This window comes from Rhamphochromis sp. 'chilingali' (assembly GCF_963969265.1).
Source record: "Rhamphochromis sp. 'chilingali' genome assembly, chromosome: 6".
NCBI classification, from domain to species: Eukaryota; Metazoa; Chordata; class Actinopteri; order Cichliformes; family Cichlidae; genus Rhamphochromis; species Rhamphochromis sp. 'chilingali'.
The window spans coordinates 41,357,356-41,383,444 of record NC_137933.1 but is presented as its reverse complement, the minus strand read 5'-3'; the positions used below and the strand labels follow the sequence as shown (position 1 = coordinate 41,383,444).

The 26,089-nt window shown below is 46.3% G+C and overlaps 1 protein-coding gene across 1 annotated transcript in view; it reads left to right on the top strand.

Moving 5' to 3' along the window:
* efl1 (elongation factor like GTPase 1) overlaps positions 1 to 26,089 on the top strand; it is an 81,183-nt gene that overhangs the window by 31,280 nt on the left and 23,814 nt on the right. The window contains exon 15 of the mRNA XM_080883934.1: positions 24,751 to 24,882. Within this exon, the coding sequence (XP_080740060.1) occupies positions 24,751 to 24,882 (132 nt within the window). The remainder of the gene's footprint in view (positions 1 to 24,750; positions 24,883 to 26,089) is intronic.

The window sequence follows — 26,089 nt, the reverse complement described above, 5'->3', positions numbered from 1 at the left end:
ATCACCGACCTTTGAGCAACACCTGCTTGACTTAAAAGAGGTCCTTGGTAGGCTTCAGTCCGCTGGCCTCTCTTTAAAGCTGAGCAAATGCCAATTCTGCCTTTCAGAACTCACCTTCCTTGGTTATCGGGTTACGCCGGCTGGCATTCATCCTGACCCTGACAAGGTGAGAGCTGTGACTGACTTCAGAGTGCCGACCACAACAAAGCAGGTGCGACAGTTCCTTGGCCTGACTGGCTACTATCGCCGCTTTGTGCAGGACTATGCCCGCCATGCAGAGCCACTCTTCGCCCTCACTAAAAAGGACGTGCAGTTTCACTGGGATGACAAGTGCCAGGCAGCTGTGGACTTTCTGAAACATTCAATAACCTCAGCGCCGGTCCTCAGGTTCCCAGATTTTTCGCGTCCATTCTTCATTCACACTGATGCATGCGATGCTGGTCTTGGGGCAGCATTAATGCAAAAAGATGAGGATGACAAAGACGTTGCTGTAGCTTTTGCTAGCCGGGCTATGCACAAATCGGAAAAGCCCTACTCAACTCCAGAGAAGGAGTGTCTGGCCGTGATCTGGGCCTTGGAACATTTCCGACCCTATGTCGAAGGCTTGCACGTCACCATTTACACCGACCACAGCAGCCTCAAGTGGTTGATGTCTCGACCGAATCCCTCTGGCAGGCTTGCTCGGTGGTCTCTGCGCCTTCAAGACTTTGACTTCAGCATCATCCACAAACCTGGAGAACGTAATAAGGTGCCCGATGCCCTTTCCCGTAATCCTCTACCAGATGTGGATGCCCCCATTGATCTTCTCCCTCCCTATGCCGTGATTGGGAGCATGGACCTTCGTGCTCTACCTTCTGTGATTGTTTCGGACCGCCTGCATGTTCGTCTGCTGCAGCTTGAGGACCCAGTCACAGGCCCGTTGCTCAATCAACTGGAAACTGACCAACAAACGGGGGAGAATAATCAAGATCTGGAACAGTACGTTGTCCATGACAGTCTCCTCTATTTCCTCGACCCAAAGACAAAGTGTGGTCTCCACCCACTCAAGCAGCTTAAACTGTTTGCTCCTACTGCCCTCCGTGGTTATCTGCTCAAATATTACCACGATCATCCCACAGCTGGACACCTGGGCATTGCAAAAACGCTGGCACGCTTGCGTCTCAGATTCTTCTGGCCACACATGAACTCTGACGTGAAAAAATATGTGGTCTCATGTTGTTTGTGTCAAACCACTAAGCCGAGTCAAAGAAAAACAGCAGGCCTTATGGTCCCTATCCAGCCACAAAGACCATGGGAGTACGCAGGGGTGGACTATGTTGGCCCACTGCCCCGCACACAAAGGGGGAATGCTTATATCCTTGTTTTTGTGGACTATTTCTCAAAATGGGTCGAGGTGAGTGCTGTGAGAGAAGCCACTGCTCAAGTTGCTGCGAACAAGTTCATTACTGACATTTTTGCCCGACATGGTTCTCCCTCACACCTTATTTCTGATAGGGGAACGCCTTTCGTCAGTGAACTCTTTGAGCATGTTTTGTTGACTCTTGGGACTGAACACAGACTAACAACTGCATACCATCCTCAAACGAATGCAACTGAGCGTGTAAATCGCACTTTGAAAACGGCCATTCGAGCCTATGTTGGGGATAAACACACCTCTTGGGACAAGTATCTTCCCCAGATCTGTTTTGCACTGCGCACTGCGCCTCACGAGAGCACAGGCCTGAGTCCGTCCATGATGCTGTATGGGCGAGAGTTGGACACGCCCTTGGACCTTGTCACTCAACCCTCCTGGGAGGGACTGAGCGACCCGGAAACATCCCACTCAGATGACCTGAGAGCTTCGCTTCGGGATGCTCACGAACATGCTCGCTTGGTGCTCGGAGAGAGTCATGAAAGGCAAAAGCGCTACTATGATCTGAGACGTCGCACGGTTTCTTATGAAGTTGGGGACCTCGTCAGGGTAAAGTCACACCCAAAATCAGATGCATCGTCCAACTTCTCTGCTAAGTTGGCCCCGCTTTACACGGGTCCCTACCGCATCTCCAAGAGGATGTCGGATGTGAATTACTCTCTCACCACAGTGGACACTGGGGAGAGAGTGGGAGTTTTTCATGTTGCGAACATGCAACCATTCCATACCTGGGACTCAGCTTTGTCTAGCCAGCGTGCGAAGCTAAATGCTACAGCAGCTTTGGATCTCAGTGTCCCGGACAGCAGTTTGCCTCCTGCTCTTTCAGTCCCGGGCCGCATTGACTGTGACGCGGTTGACGCAACTCCCGCGGTCTTTAGCAACGCCCCTGCTGAGACTGACTTTGACTGTGCTGACGCTGCCCCGCTTGTCGTGGACCAGAACTCTTTCCAAGAGACTGCTGATGTTGCTCTGGAGACAGAGGTTCACAGTTCACCTCCTGCTGCCGATGGGTGTGCTGTTAGAGGTTCTTATGACCTCAGACCAAGACGAGTTCCTAGGGTCACCGCTGACTGGTCGGTCAATAGGTGGACCAACCCTTTTCATACTGACAGATTTAACATAAAGTGACCTTGTTTGCTTTCTGATGTGTTTCATGTGGTCTGCTGTTGTCACAGGACCGTTGTTTGAGTTTTCTACGATTCATGTTGGCACTGTTTTCATGTTGTGGTGATATGTTCATGCTTACTGTTGTAATTTTTGGGAAAACGGTGGAAACGCAATGTAACAATAAGAGGGAATTTCATTCTGTCATTGTCCTGGCTGTCCTAAGCTTATTTTCTTTCTTTGACATTTATTTGAATGGGCATTCACCATGTGGGACACTGTCATGTATGCCAGTTTGTCAATTTTGGACTGTACATTCCCCTATTTTGGTTTTGACGTCTTATCCTGCTGACCATGTATGGAGGCTGGTTAAGTTTGAACTGTACCTTTGCTGTGTTCGGCTGGGGACAGCCTTTGTTTAACCGGGGGGGAATATGTAACAGCCGTTATGGTGTGGTGTCCCTTTAAGACACCCAAGTCGAGGGTTGATGGTGTCATCAGTGTGTGCCACTGGTCTCTCTGCTCTCTCTCTCTGTGATTGTGTGGACACGTGCTTGCACGCTAGTGCATGAGGAGGGACGGATTTCATGTTTTACCTCTCCAGACACCTTTGTTTGCAACGTTATGGGTTGTACGAACACTGTGCGCTATGTTTGTTAAGCCGCAGCCGTTCAACCGGGCTTTTATATGGTTGCTGAAGAATGCGTATTAAAGAACCACCGTGGATTACTGATACCAGTGTGGGTGTGTATCCTTCCGCCTAGCCTGCTAGGTGTTTTGCCGCCTCTTCTCAACCACACAACACAACCCAACGTTACAGCGTCAATAGGTTAGAGGTCATGACGACTTCATGGACAGAGGCTTCAGAAAGGTTGAGCTTGGATAGTTCACACTGTGGTGTGCTAACCCACTCTCCGTGTCGCCCACCACTCCCTGAGCTGTGCAAGTAAAATGTTTGCATTTGAAACTAGAAACGGACGAGTTTACAAACATGGATCTGCTCTAAAGGAGCGTTCGAGCTCGCGGCGTCAGCCTTTCGTGACGATTTCTTCCCAGCGAACGTGACTGAAACATGAACGTTTCCTCTTTCCACGTGAATTCTTCTTCTTATGGAACAAGAAATCTTGTTCTTGTCTCACAATGAAGGAATCAAACGCACATGAGACTAACAGGCTCTGTTAATACACTTGTAATCTCTTCACTTTCTTTTATTCTGTGCTGTGTTTCCAAAAACAATATAAACCAGTTCTTGTACACAAACTTCCTTTGGACGAATGTCCAACACGAACTTCCAGATGTTGTTGACGAAGTGGAGCCAGCAGACGGACACGTTATGCCTGCGACATCGGCACAACTTTCATTTTAGGACGATTCATCAAACGAGATTAGACGTGGAGAAAAGACGACGGTTACGAAATGTTTGCTGGTTGCTATCGTCAGTGACTCACAGATATTTCCCAGCCGTGGGTGGATGCTTCATCTTAGTGTGACATATTAAGTCGTTGCAGATGTGGCTGATGGGACTCGTTCTTTCAGACCCAGCAAGGCAAATTTATTTGTATAGCACAATTCAACAACAAGGTGATTCAAAGTGCTTTACAGAGACATTAGAAACAAAAACAAATAAAAAAGCAGCAGCATCTCCTTCTGAGGTTTGAGGACATCTGTTGTCCGACTGCCGTGTTCCCTACAGTAAAACTGGGCAGGGGCTTTTTAGGGAGGGGCTTATTTGTTTAAATTCAGTACAGTACCTGGAATAATATCAGTGGACTGTAACAGCTTTTTCATACCACAGGGGAAAGTTGCACTCTTTTTAAGCCCCGCCCATCGCAAGAAACTAAATGAAAGTTAGTAGTGCAGTCTTAAAAACAGAGTTGGATCGTTGCTTCTCGTAAAGGCTTCGTTCTTGTTGCTGAAGTCTGATTGGCTGCCTGCCGTCCCCATTTAAAACAATGATGCTCACAGTAACAACGTTTATTTCGGTGTTGGATGACTTTGTGATTGGACACGCTGGATGACGCTGTTGAGGCTGGACCAATCAGGTCGCCTCAAGCTGGGGCTTCTTTTAAGGCGACTGCTGAAAGACGAGTCTGCCTGCAGCTAAAAACACCTGGCAGCCTCGGGCAGCATGCTAATTATGTCTCACCTGGTTCTTTGTCACTGTGTGTGGGGGTGGAGCTTCTGGAGCCCCACCCACTGCGAACATCCTCGAACAACTTTGCTGTCATCCTCCGTCTGTTTTTTTGCTGCTCCTGAATGCAACACAGAGCCCCTCCCACCTGTCGCCACACTGTTAGCTGCTAAGCTGGCTAGCATTACCCAGCATGCCGTTCAGCGGCGTAATTTAGGAAATGTGCTGTGATGTTTCCCCTCGGTTGTGATTTATAATTATTGTTATGAATGTTTATGAGTCATGTGATCAGGACCGTGAGGGTGCAGAGGTTACACAGGGTCGCTTTAAAGGCTCTGAGCTGCCGGCAGGTCTTTAAACACATTGGTGCTGAACACCGCACCAATGCGCTGGTTTGTCTCCCGTCTTTGTTGGCGCTCTGCTGTGTTGTTGTAGTTCTGGGTGTAGCAGTCCTGTCTGCGTTCTCCTCGTGCTCAGCGTGTAGGTGGGTCAGGATGGCTGTGGAGTTAGAAAGTCACTGGCCTAAATAGACATCCAGGAGAGAGTGTGTGTGTGTGTGTGAGACTGTGTGTGTGACTGTGTGTGTGTGTGACTGTGTGTGTGTGAGACTGTGTGTGTGTGAGACTGTGTGTGTGAGACTGTGTGTGTGACTGTGTGTGTGTGTGTGTGAGACTGTGTGTGTGACTGTGTGTGTGTGACTGTGTGTGTGTGAGACTGTGTGTGTGTGTGTGTGTGACTGTGTGTGTGTGTGACTGTGTGTGACTGTGTGTGTGTGTGTGTGTGTGTGTGTGAGAGACTGTGTGTGTGTGTGTGTGCGTGTGTGTGACTGTGTGTGTGTGTGTGCATGTGTGTGTGCGTGTGTGTGCGTGTGTGTGTGTGTGTGTGTGTGAGTGTGTGTGTGTGAGAGACTGTGTGTGTCTCTGGCAGCTGACTGCAGGCAGGTGGCTGTAGAGCAGGGCAGCACAGCCCCCAGAGTTTTACCCGCTAACCTGCATTTCCCGCTCACCTCGGTTGCTCCAGCTCTGGCCCGTGACCCGGCCGTGGACGCCGATCCAGGACCTGGCTGACCTCGAGCCTCTGCATCACAGCCGTTCCTCCCCCTCACTCTGTCTTCTCTGTTGTTCGCTACGAGAGCTGCTGGCCGCCTGCCCTCATTCTTTGTCTGAGCCACGCGGTGCAGGCGTGCAGGCAGCCGCTCCGTGGCCAGTAGATGGCGTTAGCGAGGAGGAAAAGCTGCTTCGCTTCTGCCTCTGACACTCCAGACAAAGAGAGCAGAGACAAAGGCAGAGCTGCTGGGACTGAGCAGCGGTTTGAAGGAACAGAGCAGATCTCTGTTGTAAAAATGAATGATTGTTATTTTGACTTTTATTGCTATAAAATATTCAGTTGCTTCTAAAACACTTCAGCTTCATGTTGATGGACTGAAAGTGACAGATGAGGAATCAGTGATTTTATCTATTAAAGAAATGTGTGACAGACCTGTGCAAACAGGTGACTGTGGCTCAGGAGGCGGAGCCGCTCAGCTACTAACTGGCAGGTTGTTGGTGTGACTCTGGCTCTATCAAAGGGTCCTTGGGCAGGACGCTGAACCTCGAGGTGCCCCGATGTTTCCATCTGAGTGTGCGTGGAAAAAAGCCGACCGAGGCTTGTAATAAGAAAAAGTATTTAAGTACCAGCACATTTACCATTAGATCAATGCAGGATTTGGCTGCTGCGGCCTTCAGGAAGTCAAAGATGATGTTTGCAGCGTTCTGTGACAGAGACGGCTCCTCATGTAGTCTCCTCTCCTGAACTCGACTACCTTCTTTCCTTCCTTCCTCATTTCCTAGTTCTACCAGCCAGCCCACTTCCCCGTGGTACGCGGCGAAACAAATACTCGTTTGTAATATGTTGCCAGATGTGATCATGAAGTTTGGCGGCTTATTCTTGGTCATCCAGGTCACCGTAATCCCGAATACTTCATTGGAGGGCAGCTTGACTTTATTTCGGTTCTTCCAAGCTGTTCCACCTCTCGGACACAGCTTGGAAGCATTTTCTCCAACGATGTGAAACGCCAGATTCAGGGTCCGTCCCAGGACGAGTAATGACATCAGCGCTGTTAAAAAGATCCTGATCTTTAGAACTGAAACCTCTCAAATAAGAGGTGAAAGGTCATGTCAAAAAGAGTCCCCCCCCATGCTTTGTGATCTCTCTCTGATGGATGCCCCTCCCTGATCATGTGGATTCCTCGTCCTGTTCTTCCTCCCCGCCGTCATCAGTGTGAACTGAACAAGCCGTCCTTTGGTACGCGGTGAAAAGAATACTTTGCCAGATGTGATCGGCCTCGGCGTGTAGCCACGTGCTCGGCTGTTGGCAGCAGCGAGGAGCCTCCATGTAGAGTTCGGGTCAGTTTGACAGAAGCTGTTGTGCCATGTTGAGTTTGAGGTGGTGAAACGTCAGAAGGACACCTGAAGGAACAGGTCGGACCTGAAGTCGGGTCGGCTTTTTGGTTGTTATGCCGTCGGTGGATTCTGGATGATCGCGCCTCAGATTCGCATGCCTGCAGAGCTCGGCACATCAAACAGGAAGCGTAGGCCGGGAGAAAAATCTGCTTTCTGACCTTTTTAGATTTAATTCCACAACTATTGAAAGTAGATGTGTTTTCTTTATGAAGCCAGCAGCTCTCCTGACATTTCAGCCTCCTCTTTTAAAAGACACATTTGTGAGTCATGAGTCTGTCTTGTTGGAGCTGAAGAGGAAATATGTAGTCTGGCTGTAAAATGAGATACAGCTAAGATCTCTGTGCAGTGGCTTTTTTCCCTTTTCTTCTTAAAATAGCCAGGACCCCAACTCCCTTTGGTGTAATAGCGAGGAACAACAAGCGTCTGAAAGCTCCGCCGAAGTGGAAAATAAAGGCTTTTAGGCTCATTGAGATGACTGATGCTGGCTCCGTGTGTCGTTCGTAAGGAATAACAGGAAGTTTCTTCAGCTCTGTCGTTTACCTTTCACAGATGCGCACATGTTAAAGCGTTTAACAGCGTGTTTGCTCTGAGATGTAATGTTTCTGGTCATTTCTGATGTATTGAGTGTTTAAACCTGAATGTGAGGAACAAATGTTCCGTTCTGTTGTTTGTGTCGTTCTCCTGCTGCCAGCTCGCCACATATTCTTGGCAGAAAGACAGGACTGCTGGAATAAAAGCTTTACACGCTACCTTCGGTGATTTGTTGCTGCCGCAATTTCTACAAATTACATTAAAGAAAAAAAATGTAGTGGGGGAAACGTCCCGCTCTCCAAAATAGCTGCGCTTGTGTTTAATTTTCCTGAGTAATTAAGGAGCGTGAGCAGCGTTTCAGCTGCTGAGTGGTGGCAGCAGCAGTGGGGAAGAAGAACGATCGTCCAAATTAGGCCGTAATTTGTTAGTCAATGAGTTTGGTCAAGTTTGGGAGTGAGGGCTCAAGGTACCGAGACAAGCACCAGTGTGCTGCAGTTTCTACTGACTCTGTTTAGCTGCTGATTTCTGTCTTTATTCTCCGTCATCCTGCTCACCGTAATCCCAAATACTTCATTCGAGGGCAGCTTGACTTTGTTTCGGTTCTTCCGAGATGTTCCACCTCTCACCTCTCGGACACAACTTGGAAGCATTTTCTCCAAACACAAAATCTTGGTGCATTTTTTTCTTCCTGGAATCTACCAGAGTAGCTTTGGATGACTGGTGGTTGAAAATAATCCTTCTTTATCTTAAACTGGGACTCGGGACAATCCCTGCGCTCCTCCTCTGTCTCAAGGAAAACATTTTAGCTCCTGCCCCATTAAGCCAACTGTCTTCTAATTGGCTGCCCCTCACAAACAGAAGGTTGAAAGGTGGGTTCATGGAGCTTCTGTCTCCGTGACGTCGTGCAGATTCCAGAGTAGAAACGACGATGTAATGACAGTAACGCTATTATCAGCTGAGTAGAACTGAGGAAACTTCTCAGATGAGAGGTGAAAGGTCATGTCAAAAGGAGTCCCTCCCATGCTTTGTTTGTGATCTCTCTTTGATGGATGCCCCTCCCTCATCCTGTTAAAAGGGGGTTCTTCCTCCCCACCTGTGAGCTGACCAATCCTTGAGGATTTGGACACAGCTGATGATTTACACTTGATGCATGCATTGGGGGCAATTTGGGACCCTGAGGGATTGACCCCCTGACCTTCCAGGTGGCACACAAACCCTTATGTGAGCCGTCACTATCATTTGACAGCTAACCCAGGTTTGGATGGCAGCATCAGCCGTAATCTCACGTGTCCACAGTCCACTCCTGGTGCTCGTGTAAATCGATACAATGCCAGGATTAACGTATGAAAAGAGATCTTATGTGAGCCGTGTTGAATTTAAGGATTAATCCTTCCATGTTTACGTGTAGGCCCGCGATCAAATGGCATGAAGAACTGAGGGAGCAAAGTAAGGTATTGAATTTCCTCCGTGTTCAAAGTGAAGCTGAACTTCAAAGTAAAAGTATTATGTTGAACTTTCTATGCAGCAGAAAACATGTTTGGTGACAGCTGGACAAAACTCGACTGCTGCTCAGTTAACTCAAGTTTTTATGATCATATTTACAGATCTGCAGTGAAGCTGGCAGCAGACGTTTTCTTTAATAGATTTATAACCAAAGCACCCTCGAATGCAACGTGAGGAGTGGGCGGGGTTTGTCTGTGTGTTCATGCGTCAGACCCCCAGCTTTTAAAAGCCAACGCTGACTGTGGTGTGAATGTGTGAACTGTTTTGTTCTTTGCCCAGGCATGTATCACACTCTGTTGACGTATGTCAGGCTTCCAGCCCCCTTACCATCACACACACACACACACACTCAGACGCACTAACGTTCAGTCGATCCCAGCTGAGTCATGACAAAGGTGTTTAGACGGTCACCGGGGAGCCTGTCAGAGTGGCGTCGTGAGGCCCACACAGACACCAGGTGAGCTGTGTCGCTGGGAGGTTGGAGAGTCAAGCATGGACTTTGTTTTTGTTCTGCAGCAGCTCCACACTTTGTAAAATGAATGATTTAATAGAAGGAAGAGTAGTAGTCCACTTTATATCAGAGCCAGTTTCTGTGAGTTCGTGTCTGATTTGGGCCGTACCAACTCCTGAGGGCAAAGCAGCTGCTAAATGTACTCAGCAGCTCATCTCTAAATGTGTGCGTCTGATGTTTGGTGTGGAGCAGGTGGTGCAAAGCGGGTACACCAGACCTTTTTGTTCCTCACTCTGCTGGGCCGTGCTGCCTGCAGCAGCCGGGAACAACCTCGTGAGAGGAGTGAGAGTGGACGGAAACATTACGAGTGCTTTCAAGTGGAGACGGCTTCCAACTCCCGTCCTGCACCTCCGGAGCAGGCGAAGAACAAAGCTCCTTCAAGGCTGCCACATGTGCACCTCTGGGATGCTTCCAGTCTTTCCCGGGAATACCTGATAACATGTAAACGAATCAATTTGCATGTTTCTGCGACACGGTTGCCTTCCAAGAGCCCGCCGTTAGGTCCCCGTGAGTTTTAACATCACATGATTCAGCTCTGCTTCTACAGTCTGCTGCCGGCGACGTTTACTTTGAGTAAACTAGCGAATGAATGCATGCGTGAGTCCACGGATCCACATGGATACTTGGATGCAGATTAGTGACTGTTTTTCACGAGAACGTCAGTTTGGTTTCTCTCTTGTGTTTCTGTGAGCGTGTGACCAGTTTAGTTAATCGGTCTACATCAGGATCAACTCCAGCAGGGAAACGTTCCTAAGTTGGGAAAAGCATCAGCTACTCGTAAAGGTTTTAAACAAATCTATCCACACTCAAAGGAATATTCATGGAAACATGCTGTCTTTAAGTAATCTGATAAAAAAGTAAAATAATCTTTTTTACGACCCCCTATCGAAGTCGAACGTTTTCCTTTCTTAGACGGTTTTTCATCTTTTTTCCATTTTAAAAATACATTTTTTAGCTCTATTAGAACAAAAACCTTGTTTTGCTCTCAGAAAATGGTTATAATGTATAAATATGCAGTGCAGCAGGGTTTCTTCCTCTCTGCTAATAATTGCATTGCAGCACCTCCCCAGCTGGAAATGATCCTGTATGAACAGAACTTTAGTGTCTTCCACAGCGCAGTGATTGTTTAATAGCTGCCACTGTCTGCCAGCACAAATACAGCTCAGCGCACGAGTTTCTGAGGACTCCTCAACATCCTCGCTCAAAGTTTTTTCACCGGAAGAAAGAAATGTCCCACAGTTACGTGTCAGATCCACAGCACACTCGTCCACGGGGCTAAATGTAGGCGTTCGGGGGGTTTATTAACCTGAAACCACCCGCAGGTGCCGTAATGAGCAACCTCGGCTTTCACTCGTGTCTCGGCTTTCGTGAGTGTGTGTGCATATGCTGGGGTGAAAGTGTGTGGGCTACATGACGGCTCCCCGGCGACTCTGTCTGGACATGTTTCCTCATGACTCACCCAGAACCTGCTTATTTTCACCAAACATGGGTTTTTGACGGCTGAACGAAGACCGGATATTTTCAGCTGACAATCCAACTGTGGTTAAACTGAAGTCGGTCGTTCAGTGCTAAGATTAAAAAAAAAATTGCAGTAATACAAGAAAAATCATCATTAAAGTGCCTCATGATACCAGGACGCGTATTCATACGTTAGACACGTCTGTATCTGCAGTAGGGCATCGTCACGGATTTCTGTAATCATTCGATTTTGACTCTGACAGTCAGAAATATTCTAATTCTGATCATTTATTCGTACATATCCAAATATATTTTATCTCTGTATAAAAACAAAGCTGACCCTTCATCAGAGCTGTGAGCATCACAGCTGAAGCGTTTGTGTCAAAGTAACTGAGGCTAAAACAGAAACACATGAAGGAGATTTTCCTGGTCTGACTTTTTCCTACAGATAACCTTAAAAATATTCTGCAGTCGATCAAAAATGGAAGAAAACCATGAATCAGCTTCTGAACCTGATGTTGCTGAAGTTACAGAGGTTTGATTAGAGACTCAGCTAAGAGTTTTGAGTTTGGCATCATTTTAAAAAGCTTATATTTCTGCACTGAACAGCAGAAATGAGGCTTTCTTGTTGGAGGTGATTTCTGGAAAAAAAAAACAGCGGCCGATAAGCAAGCAAATAATGCAGAAAACAGATTTTTGATGGGAAACTGTTCTTGAAAAACAGTGAGAGAGAAAACAAAAACAGCCAAAGTAAGAAACACTGACGATGTTGAGCAAACGTGGTTTGGATTTTCTTTTGCTGCTCGTTCAGTCAGTTTTGGTCAGAGTGATGAAACTGCAGCATCTGAATCTGTGAGCTGTCGGCTTTCAGCCTGATGGCATGTCCGTGCCGGTGTGTCCGTGCCGGCGTGTCCGTTCCGGCGTGTCCGTGCCGGCGTGTCCGTGCCGGCGTGTCCGTGCCGGCGTGTCCGTGCGGGTGAACGATCCACGCTCTGTGTTCACGTCTTTCTGCTCTCATTTGAGTTTTAGCTGGTGGATGGTTGTTGAAATAGTTTTGTGAGCTTTAACCTGAGATTCTGTCGTTTCTGGCAACATTTCTATTTAAACTCTTTGTAGGATTTAATGAAGTGATGTCACGTTATTCAAGCTAAAATCGATTCTTTAGTGGACGATGTGAATAAAATGAGCGTTTGTGTTTTCACACTTTAAACACTGTGGGCTCTTTCAGATGCTTTATTTCAGGTAGGTGTGCCATAAAAAGTAAATCCAGGCCTACAAATGTCTTACAGTAAAATTCTGTTTTTATTTTGGATTTTTGGTTTGGTTTTTAACCTGTTGCTAGGGAGACCACAGACTAACGCCTTCCCACTCAACACAACGAAGCCTGCCACAGTGCCTCTAGAAGAAATTTGCCGTGGAACCATTCCTCTGCAGGATTTGTTTCCACGGGGACGAAATTTAACTTTAAATCTCAAAAATTTCAGCCTCAAGCGGAAGAGTTCACGTATCTCAGGGTTTTGTTCTTGAGGAGCGATCGACACACCGATCGATGCAGCCTCACATTTATAGTGTGAAGTTTGCAGTAATGATATTTGAGATTATTTAAAAAAATACTGTGAATGATGTTTCTTTGATGCTTGCAGCTTGTTGGCATCAGCCTTTGTAAGTGTAAGTAGATGGAGGGCGTTTTGCATCCTTTCCCACCGAGCTGCTGTCACTGATGACAGACTGCCTGATTCACAGAGTGGATGTATTAAAGCCAGCAGCAGCATTACGCTGCAATATTACTGACACAGCATAAATCAGATGTAAGCACAAACGTAGCCGGAGTTGTTTCTTTTTAAAGTAAAAGTATAAAATAACTGTTGAACATTTTAGTTGAAGTAACTGTAAGTTTCTTATGTAGCACTTTATGCAAGCTGCCTCATTCACACGCACTGCAGTGGCTCCATCAGAGAGCAGCTCGGGTCAGTATCTCACCCAAGGACGTTTAGCATATAGACTGGAGCAGCCAGGAATCGAACCACCAACCTTGTGGCTAACAGCTGACCTGCTCTACCTGCTGAGCTACGGCGACTACCAGGAGTTTTAGCTTTTACCGTTATAAGAATGAAACTGTGAGATATTTTTCCCTGGGGATCTTTTGTGTTTTGGATCAAGCTTCTAAAAGCTTCCGCCGTGCATCGGTAATTTCCATCCCCCGTTTGATCTTCCACACGGTGAGCAGCCAGCGAGCGCGTCGTCGGTCTACGTTTGCTGCTCGCCTCTCCTCGTTTGGAGCCCGGCTGCACTCCGTGCTGTGTTTTTGCTCCAAGTGGTTAAACATGTTGTCGAAGTAGCTCCAGGTCCAAGGCCGACACGTGGTCTCTCAGACACGGCTGGGCCTGTTGTGGCGCACTGAGGAGTGTAAAAGCACGGTGTTTCTGCCACAGTGACATTTTTATATTCCATAAAACACCGCTATGATGTGACGCAGCCCTGGTGGTTGGTCAGTTGTGGCGAGGTTCTGGAGGCGAGTCTGTGGATTTGCTGGTCGAGCTTGGTTCCTCTCCTGTGGCTGTGATCTGTGGGTTGTGACTGAAGGAACAAAGACAACAGCTGGCAGCAGTGAGCTTCCTCCGAAGGGCGCCTGAGCTCACCGCATAGTTTATGGTCATCTCATTCGTTGACTTCACTGCAGCCTTGTCAGCGTTCATACTGGTGCTCGAAGGCACGCTGGAGTCACCGCGGTGTTCCCCTCAACGCCAGCCTCGCCGCTCAGAAAACAACATCACATCAGCATAGAAGTATGTTGGAGTATGAAAACGTCGCATCTTCTCAAGCTGCTCCAGCATCTCGGAGAATCTCTGAGCTCCTGAGATTTCACGAAATGACAGTAAAAAGTGACTTTGGAGCGCCTCGGCGCCCCCTGGGAGGAGCTGGAGGTGGTGGCTGAGGACGGGGAGGTCTTATTCTCTCTGCTGAAAATTAACATTTACCAAAATTTACATTTTGCATCTAATAATTTATAATTCTTCTCCATAAAACTCTTATTTAGTTGTAAATGATATGTGGTAAAGTGAAAAGGTGACTCATTTGATAAATACACCTGTCATGTCGGGAATCCAGATCATCGAGACGTGCTTTTCAGCTTTAGCGCCAGCAGTGTAATACAATAAAGTGTGTTATTTGGCCAGTGGTGCTGCTCCCCCTCGACAGCACACACACACACACACACACACACACACACACACACACACACACACACACACACACACACACACACACACACACACACACACACACACACACAGCTCTCTGAAGCTTGAGTGGGACTTTCCAGTGTGAGGGAAATTCCATAGGATGTTAAGAGGGAGCAGATTTCCAAGCTCTGGCCTTGTACTTAATAAAACACAATCCACACTGAACATTTAACAATTTCCAGCCCCACATCATATTTATCGCTTTTCAATCTGCCATTTTTCCACCGCTCCAGCACTTCTCTCTGTTTTTTCTGAGGTGACAAAAACTAGGACGTAACTCGTGCCATAAGTTTGGCTCTGTGGAGCTCCCTTACAGTGAACTTCCTTTCCTACAGCCATGTACGAGCCATACAGCATGTCCTGCTTCCTCATCTGATCCCGAAACGCTTCATTATTAATAAGAATATCAAATACACTCAGTGTAAAACAATCTGATGTGTCTTTCAAACATACCTTTAGTCGTCTCGACTGTTGAACTGCTATTTGACGTTTTTTCTTTCCTCAGTGACCAGAAATAAACGCATCAGAAAAGCTCTTCCAACGTCACTTCCTGCAAACCTTTTCGGACTCTCAGCGGTGACCTTAAGACTGAACTCATCCTGAGTATCGTGACAAATGTTTAACCTCTTTAACTGAAAGTGAAACCTCCATCAGGTCAACCCATGTAAGGCTCAGGTTTGGGTTTCTAGGCCTTTTTTAATGAAATTTCCACGTTTGGACCACCGAATTGGAAAAGCTCCTAACAGAAAAGCTGTGGTGCCAAAGCTTTGGGATTACATTTAAAGGGTAATTCTAGTTTCTGGAGGTTTGTCTATCAGCCTGTGGCTAAAACAAAACCCAATCTTAACACTAGAGGAGTCCCCAATGACCTGGCAGATGTTCAGAGGTTAATCACCGGGGAAGTCTGAAGTAATAGAAAGGAAGACTTCCTACATTCATCATTTGTCCAGCAAAAAATCCATAAAGTATTTTTAATGAGAAGTTAACAGCTGATTTGCTAGACTACTGCTGTGTCACCCTTTGAAGCCATAATTTCCGTTTTCCTTAAATGCATCGAATGAATTAATCCATAATTTTCTTCCACTTATCCAAAGCCAGGCCGCAGTTCCAGCAGGCTCAGCAGGTTATTCCAGACCTGCTTTAAAAGCGCAGCGTTTTCCAGGTCTTCCTGGGGGATCCTGAGGCGCTCCAACCCAGATGAGATATATAATCTCCCTCTTTCCCAGGGTCCCCTCACAGTTGGGTGTAGGGATGGGTACCGGTATCCGGTCCCATGATGGCACCAGTTCTGACATAAACGGTAGTAACCAGACAGAAAAGCAGCGCACATTTCGGTGCTTTATTTCGGTGCTTTTTTTTCCTGAGCTGTGATACACTTCTAGCCAATCATTTTACGTTTCCGAGGATAGTAGGCGGGCCCAGGTACGTATGTTCTTTTAGAGCAGAGCTACAGATTAAAAATGCCCAAGGCGAAGCGGTCAAAGTCTGGCTGTACTTCACAGCAAAAGATGCAAACTCAGCAGCAACAAGTGCTTTAAGGTGATACTGTGATACTGTCAAAGGAGGTAACACCAAGAATCTGATGAAACACCTGGCGACGCATAGCGTTTTTTTAAAAACCGAGAAATGCGCCGTATTTGATAGCTTGCTGCGAGACCTCACACCGAGCGCATCTACTGCGGGTGTGGTGCCTGTTATCGGACCGGGAGTTAGCAACATCCCCCAAAAACCCGAAGAATAGAGTCCTGGCCCCTAGCCCTGCCAGTGTAGCAGAAATGATGAGGATGATGATGCAGCAGCAGCCGTTCTTCTCTGCGTGAGTAGCTTAATGTTGTTCGTGTGTAATTTACGTTGAGTAGGCTAACCACGTTATTACATTAATGCATGTAAGGTGAACTAGCAAACATCATCATAGCTACATGCGGCTGTCTTCTTGTTTGATGGCAGATGCTCCCTTCACCCTGGACAAAAAGGCTAAAATGACCAAAGAAAAAGTGGGAAACAGTTAAACATGAGAGGTTTTTGGACAAAGTTTGTGTTTTTTCCATTGTTTAAGCACTGCTTCCAGCCAAGAGTGATGCCATATATGCCCCATAGCTGCAGAAAAGGCACACATTGTTATCTTTTTACAAAAAAAACAGCTGAACATGAGAGGTTTTTGGACCAATTTTGTGTTCTCCATTCTTTAAGCACCGTTTAAGCACCGGCACCGTTTCAAAAGTACCAGTTTGGCACCGGTATCGGATAAAACCTAAACGATACCCATCCCTAGTTGGGTGTTCCTGGAAGACCTCCAAAGGGAGGTGTCCTGATCCGATGCCTGAACAACCTCAGCTGAACTCGTGACCTATCTCTAACTGTGCTCAGTTATTGCAGGAAGTCATAAAGTCTTAGTTTGAGGTTTGATTTAGTTTATTTTCCAACACTGAACAACGTTTAGCACCAATGTGAGAAGCGCTCTTTAAACTGGTGCACAGCAACACATCTGCCAAGTCTATCCGATGAAATGAAAGACGCACGTCGCTTACAGCTGCTCAAAGCATCCTGTGCATGTGCTGAACCCTCGTTATGAAAGGAAGAGATCTTATTTCTGATTCAGGATCACCAAAGGTTTTTGCTGTCTCTGTCTTTCCTCATACATGCTCTTGATTTTCATTACATCACCTCTACCTCACTCACTGCAGTGTGGTGGGAGAGGATGAGGAAAAAATGCCATCTTTATATAACCAGAGTTGCAGCCAACTGTACTTGTGGTTGGAGGAAATGTCTTTAGGCTTGAATCATCCTGAGCTCTGCAGCCGGACGTATCCGGGCCTAGTCCCCGGGGGGCGGGGGTTGCGTTCTGGCAGCGCAGTCTCTCCTCAGGTTTGGTCAGGAACGGCTGCTGATCACTACAAATTCTTCAACTCGATCCAAGGCCATCAAAAATATTCTAAAGGGCTTCAGTATGTTGAATGAAGAGGTCGAAAGATCTCTACGTTCAGCCTAGAGCAGGACGTCATCTCCTGGTTTTCCCTTTATCTCGCCCTCCTGTTATCGTTCCATATGTACGAGCTGCAGGGGCTCTACATGGTCATTCAGAAATATCATCTGGTCTGGTGAAACCCACAGAAACCACAGTCTTCATCATTTCTAACCTCGCTGTTGCACACGGAATAAAAAACCCACTGCAGCGTGCCGTGGTGCAAAGCTACGGGACTGGGTGGGACTTTTTCCCAGCACAGGTACAGGTGTGAACGTTTTCAGGGCTTCCTGTATTGTTTATGCACGGAGGAAGATGCGATTGCAAAAATCAGAAAAATATGCTGCCTGCAACATTTTCCAGTAAACACTTCCCCATCCTAAAGAGCAGCAAAGAAGTCCAAATAATCCCTCAGTTCGTCCCGGTTGAATTGGACCTTTTCATACGTGCAGCCTTGAACTCCTGTGATGGAGGATCTGACATCTAAATGCCTTTGACCTGTTAGCTTTCTGCTACAAGGCCTGTGTTGGTCCCCGTGTGAGAATAGCTCGTGTCAGTTTATCTTCAGCTGCCCGCTGCTGTGATTTGCTGCTATATAAATAAAACTGCTGCTGACCCCAGGCTTCATTTGACTGGTCCTAACTGGCTGTCCCTCCCTGAGTTTGCCTGTTTCTTCCTGTTGAAAGGGAGTTTTTTGTTCCCACTGTCACCAAGTGCCTGCTCACAGAGGGCCGTCTGATTGTTGGGGTCTTATCTGTATGACTTTATAATACAAAGCACCTGACTGTTGTTGAGATTTGATGCTGTAGAAACTGAATTGAAGTGAACTGATGATGATGATAATGGAAGGAGAGCCTCAGTGCATGCAGCGCTCACCTCCTTTTCCTCTCTTTCATTTTTAACATTCAGTAACTGCATGAAGTTTGTTAAGTTGGTGAATAGTTGTGTTCAATGATTGAGATTGCAGTTATGGACCAGAGTAATTGCGGTGACTGTAATCGAGCAGGCCTGTTTTCCAGCAGTGACGACGCATCAGGAGCTGCGTGAGGAATGAAAACCTCGGACGCTGTGCAGAGGTGCGCCGCTGCCCGTGCATTTCAACTCTGATGAAAGTCTCTGTGTTTGCTGCTCTGCTGCTGCGTTGAGTGTCTGCAACAGCGCTTGTTGGCTTACCTGGTCCTTTTAGTTCTTTCTTTTTTTCATCTTTTATTGTTCTTTGTTGGTTTTGAAGGCCTCCGGGGATCAAGTCACCTTAAAGTAATTATAGTGTCGAGTTACACGAGAGGCAGCCAGCGGTGTCCTGCAGTCAGCCAGCTCTTAGCCTTGTGTCTGGGTGTACACCCTCTGTACACAAAGCCACATATTTTTCTTCAAAACTGAGACGAGTGTGAGAAAATGACCCCGGGGTGTCGTTTTACTTATTAAAACAGTTTGGGAACTGAACTTTAAAGACGGTTGTTTGTATCTACGTCTAAATCTTGTTAGGATGCCATTCTTTACCAAGATCGGTAGTTTTAGTGTGAATCATAGACAAACAGGCCGATCACCCTCAGGCTGTGCAGGAGAATTAAGTCATTCCAGGACTGGTGCCAGCTGCAAACAGGGCTCGCTTTATTCTGGATTATTCTGGCATGAACTTCATAGCGAGATCATCAGAACTGCTCTGTCAGTTTGGGGCACAAGCTCCGCCCCTTTTTGACTAAAAGGAAATGTTGGCATTAAAACTAATTTCATAAGAATTGAAGAGCTAGTTTATGCTCACAGTTCAAATGTTGACGTCAACGAGACAAAAACGGGTCCTTTCCTGACTCTCGGTCGACTCGTTGGTCCGTCTGCAGCCGTCGAGTCTGCACCGTGTTACCGAGGCCGTCCTGCAGCAGGGCAGTAAATGGCAGGCTGTGCTGCAGGCTGGATGTGCTCGCTCAGGCAGCACATACGATAAATTGGAATCGATACAGAGAAGATTAGCATGGCCCCTGCGCAAGGATGACACGCAAAATCGTGAAGCGGTTCCACATTTTGATGAATGCTCACTTTCCTCAGGTTACGGTTACAGTATCTGTTGTTTCTGTATTTTTTTACTGATTCTGTACAGAGATGAACTTGTTTAAATATTTTTGGGAAACATTCATTTGGTTCAAACTAAAGTTGTGCAGTTCTTCAAAGCGCTGCACAAAGTTGTGAATCTGCTGCAGCCGATTCAGCCATTGGATGATTAGAGCTCAGATCCTCACAGCAGTCGGGTTAGGATGGGGAGTCTGGCTCCGCCCTCTTTTGTTGAAGCTAAACTCTGACCTCAAAGTTTTGAGTCATTTCATTATAATTTATCAGAATTTTCTTGTCAGTGACAGAAACATAACCCAAAATCACGGCCTTCTTTCTTCTGAATACCAGAGACGACAGCTCCGCACCGTGACCAGGTGGCTGCTCTGCCATGTTAGCATGTCAGTGTGTCTGTGACGGAGGCTAGCCCGGGTTAGCATTAGCAGAGTTGACAGAGGCTGCAGACGAAGCTCAGTGCAGTGAGGACTCCTCTATGTTAGCTCTGCCAGTAAAACCTGAACTCCATGTCAGCAGTAACGAGTATCACAACAGCACTTATGAACTCTGCGAAGCTTGACTCTACTTCAGGCGGATTCATGCAAATATCAATAGTACTGATATCTGATCCATACTAGTTTGATAGACGAGCTTTAAAAACAGGTTTTTATGTTATATAAGGAATTATTCTGCAAAGCAACAATCAGCTGTTTAGTGGTTATTAAAGTTCAGAATCTGCAAATCGGTGATGATTTATTAAATGAATGACGGCACACTGTTCTCGCCCACATAAGCCATCTTTATAGGTTAAACCATCAGTATCAGCAATGCTGGGCCTGAATTACTTTGTTACCATAGTTTGCAGGACTGCACACACCTGCCAAGCCCACTCACAGGGGAAAAACAGTGTTTTGTGGGTCATGTGACTCTTCCACACAAAATGATCCCTATGAGCGCTGCCTGGAGAGAGATGTTCAGAGACGATGATGAACTTTAAAATGCATGAAGAACATAAAAATAAAGCAGCAAAGATTTTTACAAATCAGATAAAAATAAGATAACAGATGAAAAAAAGTCATCGACTGTTTCAACAAACTCAGACGTTTTAAGAATGAAGTATTTTATACTGGAATATTTCTTTCTTTCACCTCTTCTCTTTCTGTTATAGGAGTTTAATATTTTTTAAGCAGAATGTTGCATTTTGTAACTCTAACCTGACGAAAGATCAAAATGTGGAACCACTTCACGATTTTGCGTGTCATCCTTGCGCAGGGGCCATGCTAATCTTCTCTGTATCGATTCCAATTTATCGTATGTGCTGCCTGAGCGAGCACATCCAGCCTGCAGCACAGCCTGCCATTTACTGCCCTGCTGCAGGACGGCCTCGGTAACACGGTGCAGACTCGACGGCTGCAGACGGACCAAAGAGTCGACCGAAAGTCAGGAAAGGACCCGTTTTTGTCTCGTTGACGCCAACATTTGAACTGTGAGCATAAACTAGCTCTTGAATTCTTATGAACTTAGTAACAATTAAAGGGGGCGGAGCTTAAGGCCTCTTCAGGACCGGAGGCTTATCACCTCCTCAGTTATTTCAGCTACTAAAGCTGATTTCTTTCAGAGTTAAAGCTGTAAATCTATCAGGTTCTTCATCTGACTGCTCTTCATCAAGTTTCATAAGGATGAGTTTGGTAGTTTTTCTGGAAATGCTAACAGAACAGCAGATCACCTGCCTCCACCTCAGTGTAGCCTCTTATTGGAGTCAATAAGGATGGATCCCAGCAGCGAGGAGGATTCACAGTTTCTTGATTTAGCATCAACAACTTCACATCAGGCCTCATTCACAGTGTACATACACAAATCTGTGTGTAAACTGTGTGTACAAACATTTCACGCACAAATCAGTGGTTCACTTAGGCTCCACCCCTTTTTAGTTAAAAGGAAATGTTGCCATTAAAACTAATTTCATAAGAATTGAAGAGCTAGTTTATGCTCACAGTTCAAATGTTGACGTCAACGAGACAAAAACGGGTCCTTTCCTGACTCTCGGTCGACTCGTTGGTCCGTCTGCAGCCGTCGAGTCTGCACCGTGTTACCGAGGCCGTCCTGCAGCAGGGCAGTAAATGGCAGGCTGTGCTGCAGGCTGGATGTGCTCGCTCAGGCAGCACATACGATAAATTGGAATCGATACAGAGAAGATTAGCATGGCCCCTGCGCAAGGATGACACGCAAAATCGTGAAGCGGTTCCACATTTTGATGAACGCTCTCTTTCCTCAGGTTAGGGTTACAGATATCTGAGAGACGCTTTGATTTTGTTTGATTTTCGCCTTTCAGGTCGAGTCGGGTTTCAGGCTAACAAACCAAATGTATGAAGACTTCCTGCTGGATCTTGCATGGACCACGCGTCAGTATTTTCATAAAATGCTCGTGCTGGACGTTGTCGCCTACAGTCTAGTTTCTGTCCCGGCGGACGTCTGAGAGTATGCATGTTTTTTTACTGCATAGACTTCTCATCTCAGGTTGGCTCTGCTTTATTTTATATTCTATTACTCTTTTTTTATTTGAAACTTTAACGTGTAGGTGGGTGCTGGTTTAGCTCAGTTGGATGAGCAGGCGACCCTATGCTGCGTGGCGGAGAGCTGCCGGTTCAAATCTGACCTGTGGCCCTTTGCCGCGTGCCCACTACCTTTTCCTGTCAGTTTTCACTGTTTCTGTCTAAAAAGGCCGAAAAATATATATTTAAAAGAACCAACTTTAGTGTATAGGTGATTCTTTGTGTTAACTCGAGCCACAGTTAATAATAATGGATACTTTATTGATCCCCATGGGGAAATTACTTGTTTTTCTCTGCATTTGACCCATTTACTCAGTGAAGCAGTGGGCAGCCCACTAAGCAGGCGCCCGGGGAGCAGTGTGTAGGGACGGTACCTTGCTCAGGGGTACCTCAGGGTAGCCGTTAAGTGGATTCGAACCGCCGACCTTGCGATCATGGGGCGACCACTTTACCTACTGAGCTGTCCCTGCCCCTAGTCTGGGGGACAGCAATATTCACAACCTCCGTTATTTGAGCCTGGCTTTCTTTTTGTCTTCCTTGTTCCCGGTCATCACCATGGTGGGAACCATTTGGAAAGCTGCGTCTTTTTTGGCCTCCTCCTCTTTTCTCTTTCAGTTTCTGCACTCAGACTTTCTGACGTCAGTGGGGCAGGATTCTCTCTTACATCACTATCATCCCTTTGTCTGCTTCACCTGGAGACAAATATCCTAATATGGGAACTGTGTGCAGGTCATATTCAGACTGTGTGCAGATAACAATAATTCAGATTCTGGGATCATCAGAACTGCTCTGTCAGGGAGGGAAGGGTTAAGTCTGGGGCACAAGTTCAGGCTTCATCCTGAAGAGGAGTTAGGCTCCGCCCCTTTTTAGTTAAAAGGAAATGTTGCCATTAAAACTAATTTCATAAGAATTGAAGAGCTAATTTATGCTCACAGTTCAAATGTTGACGTCAACGAGACAAAAACGGGTCCTTTCCTGACTTTTAGTCGACTCGTTGGTCCGTCTGCAGCCGTCGAGTCTGCACCGTGTTACCGAGGCCGTCCTGCAGCAGGGCAGTAAATGGCAGGCTGTGCTGCAGGCTGGATGTGCTCGCTCAGGCAGCACATACGATAAATTGGAATCGATACAGAGAAGATTAGCATGGCCCCTGCGCAAGGATGACACGCAAAATCGTGAAGCGGTTCCACATTTTGATGAACGCTCTCTTTCCTCAGGTTAGGGGTTTAAAATGCGACATTCCGCATAAAAAGTATTAAACTACTATAACAGAAAGAGGAGAGGTAAAAAAGAAATATTCCTGTAATGGCAACAATTAAAAAGGGGCGGAGCCAGCTTTCAAACTGGAGACTAAACTTAGGCATCGACTTCTGTAGCTGATCCCAGAGCAGCTGTGTGGATCTGACACTTGTTGTATGTGTGTCTGTTTGTGTCTGTCGGTCTGTCACTCAGTGTCACAGCTACATTATGTATTCATGATGATGTCACGTTTGGTTTGTCCGACAGTGTAAATTCTCGTGTGTGTGATAAACAGTAAACATGCGAATGTTACAAAGTAACAAAGTAAACTTGGGTTTGTTTAAGCTTTTGTCTGTAATAGAATTTTAAGCTGCCGATCCAGTGACAGAGCAACATAACCCGACGGCACTCGTGTCTCCAAACACGTCCAGGAAGTTCACTTTCTGTTCCAAAGCAGATGTGCTCGTTTTTTACCAAACATCAGCCTGAAGGGAAGCCACAACTCAGCACGGTGTGTTTGTCTTTCTTTTGTCAGTTTGCAGCTTGTATTTTGTGTTGGGCTCAACTGATAGTCCAGAATGTGCTCAGTTAAAGTGTGTAATCGACTACTCAAAGCCTGTTTCACACACTCATTCACATGCATGGAGGGTAACGCAGGCTTAAAGAAACTTGGACGTGGATCGGCCCACCCACCCTCTGATTGGTAGACGACTCTGATTCTCACTTCCTGTTTTACTTTGGCGATCACTCTCTTTGTGCGTCTCTGGTTTTGCTTCGTGTGTGCTCTGATCATTATGTCACCTGTGTTTAATTAGCTTCAGCTCTGTGTTTAAAGTCCTCTCATGCTTTCCTTCGTCCTGTTTGTGTTTTCCTGGAATCTCGTTTTGTTTGTTGGAGTTTGTGGTTTCCTGCTTTTTTTCCCCCTCCAGCTTAATTAAAGCTCAGTTTTTGTTACCAGGCTTGGATCCAGTGTTCTGCATTTTTAATAAACAAAACAACTCGTTCCTCCAATTTCTGCTGATTCAGGTAAAATTAGATTGAAACGCTGATACTCCAGCGCTCTGCTTTACAGCGTGAAAAAACCCTGCACTGAAAATCAGCAAGTGTTACCCTCCTGACCTCTCAGCATCAGCTGTTTCTTTGTTTTTTTAAATAAAGTTGTGCACATTTTTGGTCACATGACTGTTGAAAGTTAACCCAAAACACACGTTTTAAAATGTTGCTCCAGTGAATTATGGGAACAGCTCAAGATCCCGGGTACAGAGCTCGCTCCTGTCACGGACATTAAATATTATATATGCAGGTGCTTGAGTTGATCCTGCCGAGCAGGTGTGGAGTCACTTTATAAGCACGGCTGTTCTGTGATGGTCACGTTTGTTACACACAGTCAAACTTTTGTTACTTAAAATGCAAGAAGCAGGACGTGTGTGTATTTATTATTATTGATCCACTTTCTTCCTGTTCTAAACAATATTTCTTCTCTTCTGTGACTTTTTTAGCTTTGCTTCCTCTGCCCCTCAGTTATTTGGTGATCATGTGATTCTGGTGAATCGTGGGGGAATCTGTTTAAAGCAGCTGCATGTTTTATTTGGTGCGATGTCCTCACGTCTGATGTTTTTCACACTCAGGTATCGGAGGGCTCGAGGAGTTCGTCTTGAAGTCGGCCACGCTGTCCACCTCACCCGCCTGTCCTCCCTTTACCCCGCTCAACTTTGAGGCCACGCCCATTGTCAGGGTTGCCATAGAGCCCAAACATCCAAGTAGGTCTTCGAAGGCGCTCTCACATGTAGTTCATGAAACTAATCTGCTGCTTTGTTAAATTCAGTGAAATCGGAACGTTCACGGAGACCCGACACTGTCTCCTTTCATTTAGTTGGACACGCGTGTGAGTCTGTCTGTCTGCGTGTGTGTGTGTGTGTGTGTGTGTGTGTGTGTGTGTGTGTGTGTGTGTGTGTGTGTGTGTGTGTGAGAGTCCCACGCACTGAATTTTGGTATCAGCCAAAAACTCAGCACAGCTGAAGTCAGTCCAGCTGTGCTGATGTATTCAGACCACGAAGCTAAGTTTCACATCATGCTAATGACTCAAATACAGCCGACGGCGTGTTTTACAAACCAGAAATATATAATTCCCCAACAGCCAATGGGAGAGTTCAGTAACACTAACTGGCCCTCTCCTTATTTGTTCTCTGCATGGAGTCAAAGCGTCCGGCTCTGCGCCTCCGTCTGCCCTCAAATGGTGATGATGAGCTTGTGCTGTGTTTCCGATGATCGTGGCGTCAGAGAGAAACCGCCGTGTTAGAGAAACCAAGTCGATCGGCTGAAACATTTCAAACTCCTATCAGTTCACAGTTCTGAGCCCAAATCTGCACCTATTTGTGTATTTGTGTCAACTGTAAACGTAATCGCACCAAACCGAACAAATCTTTATTGAGAGGCTCCACACTGCTCCAAGTCACAGCGTGCACAGCTTCCTAAATGTCAGCTGACATCGATGGTGTGATGAATGAGAGTCACATGACTTGGACTGGAATCAGATTTAAGATGAAAATTTTACGGCTTTGAATTTAACTTTAATACGGACGACTCGAGATGTCACTCGTACTTCAGTTTCTTGACCAGAGACTGGGAATCAATGGACTGTTCATACAATACATCAAGCTGACAGCAGCCAATCACGCTGCACAGGCCGAAGGGAGGAGCATTTGCTAATATTCAGATATTAAAACACTGAAGTCAGCAGAGTCTTGCCAGTTTAAACTCTTTTCTCCTGCAGCAGATGATATCAGCTGTAAATAACGCTTTCGCAGGCACAGCCAGCAGCACTCACAGAGAACAGGAAACTACGACTTCACTTTGATAATGTTTGGTTGTCTGGCAGCACAAGCAGAGCTGTGAATGAGAGGCCGGTGACGTCTGCCCACATCAATCCACACAGAAAAACTCTTTATGTGGGTGCTGCCGGACTCA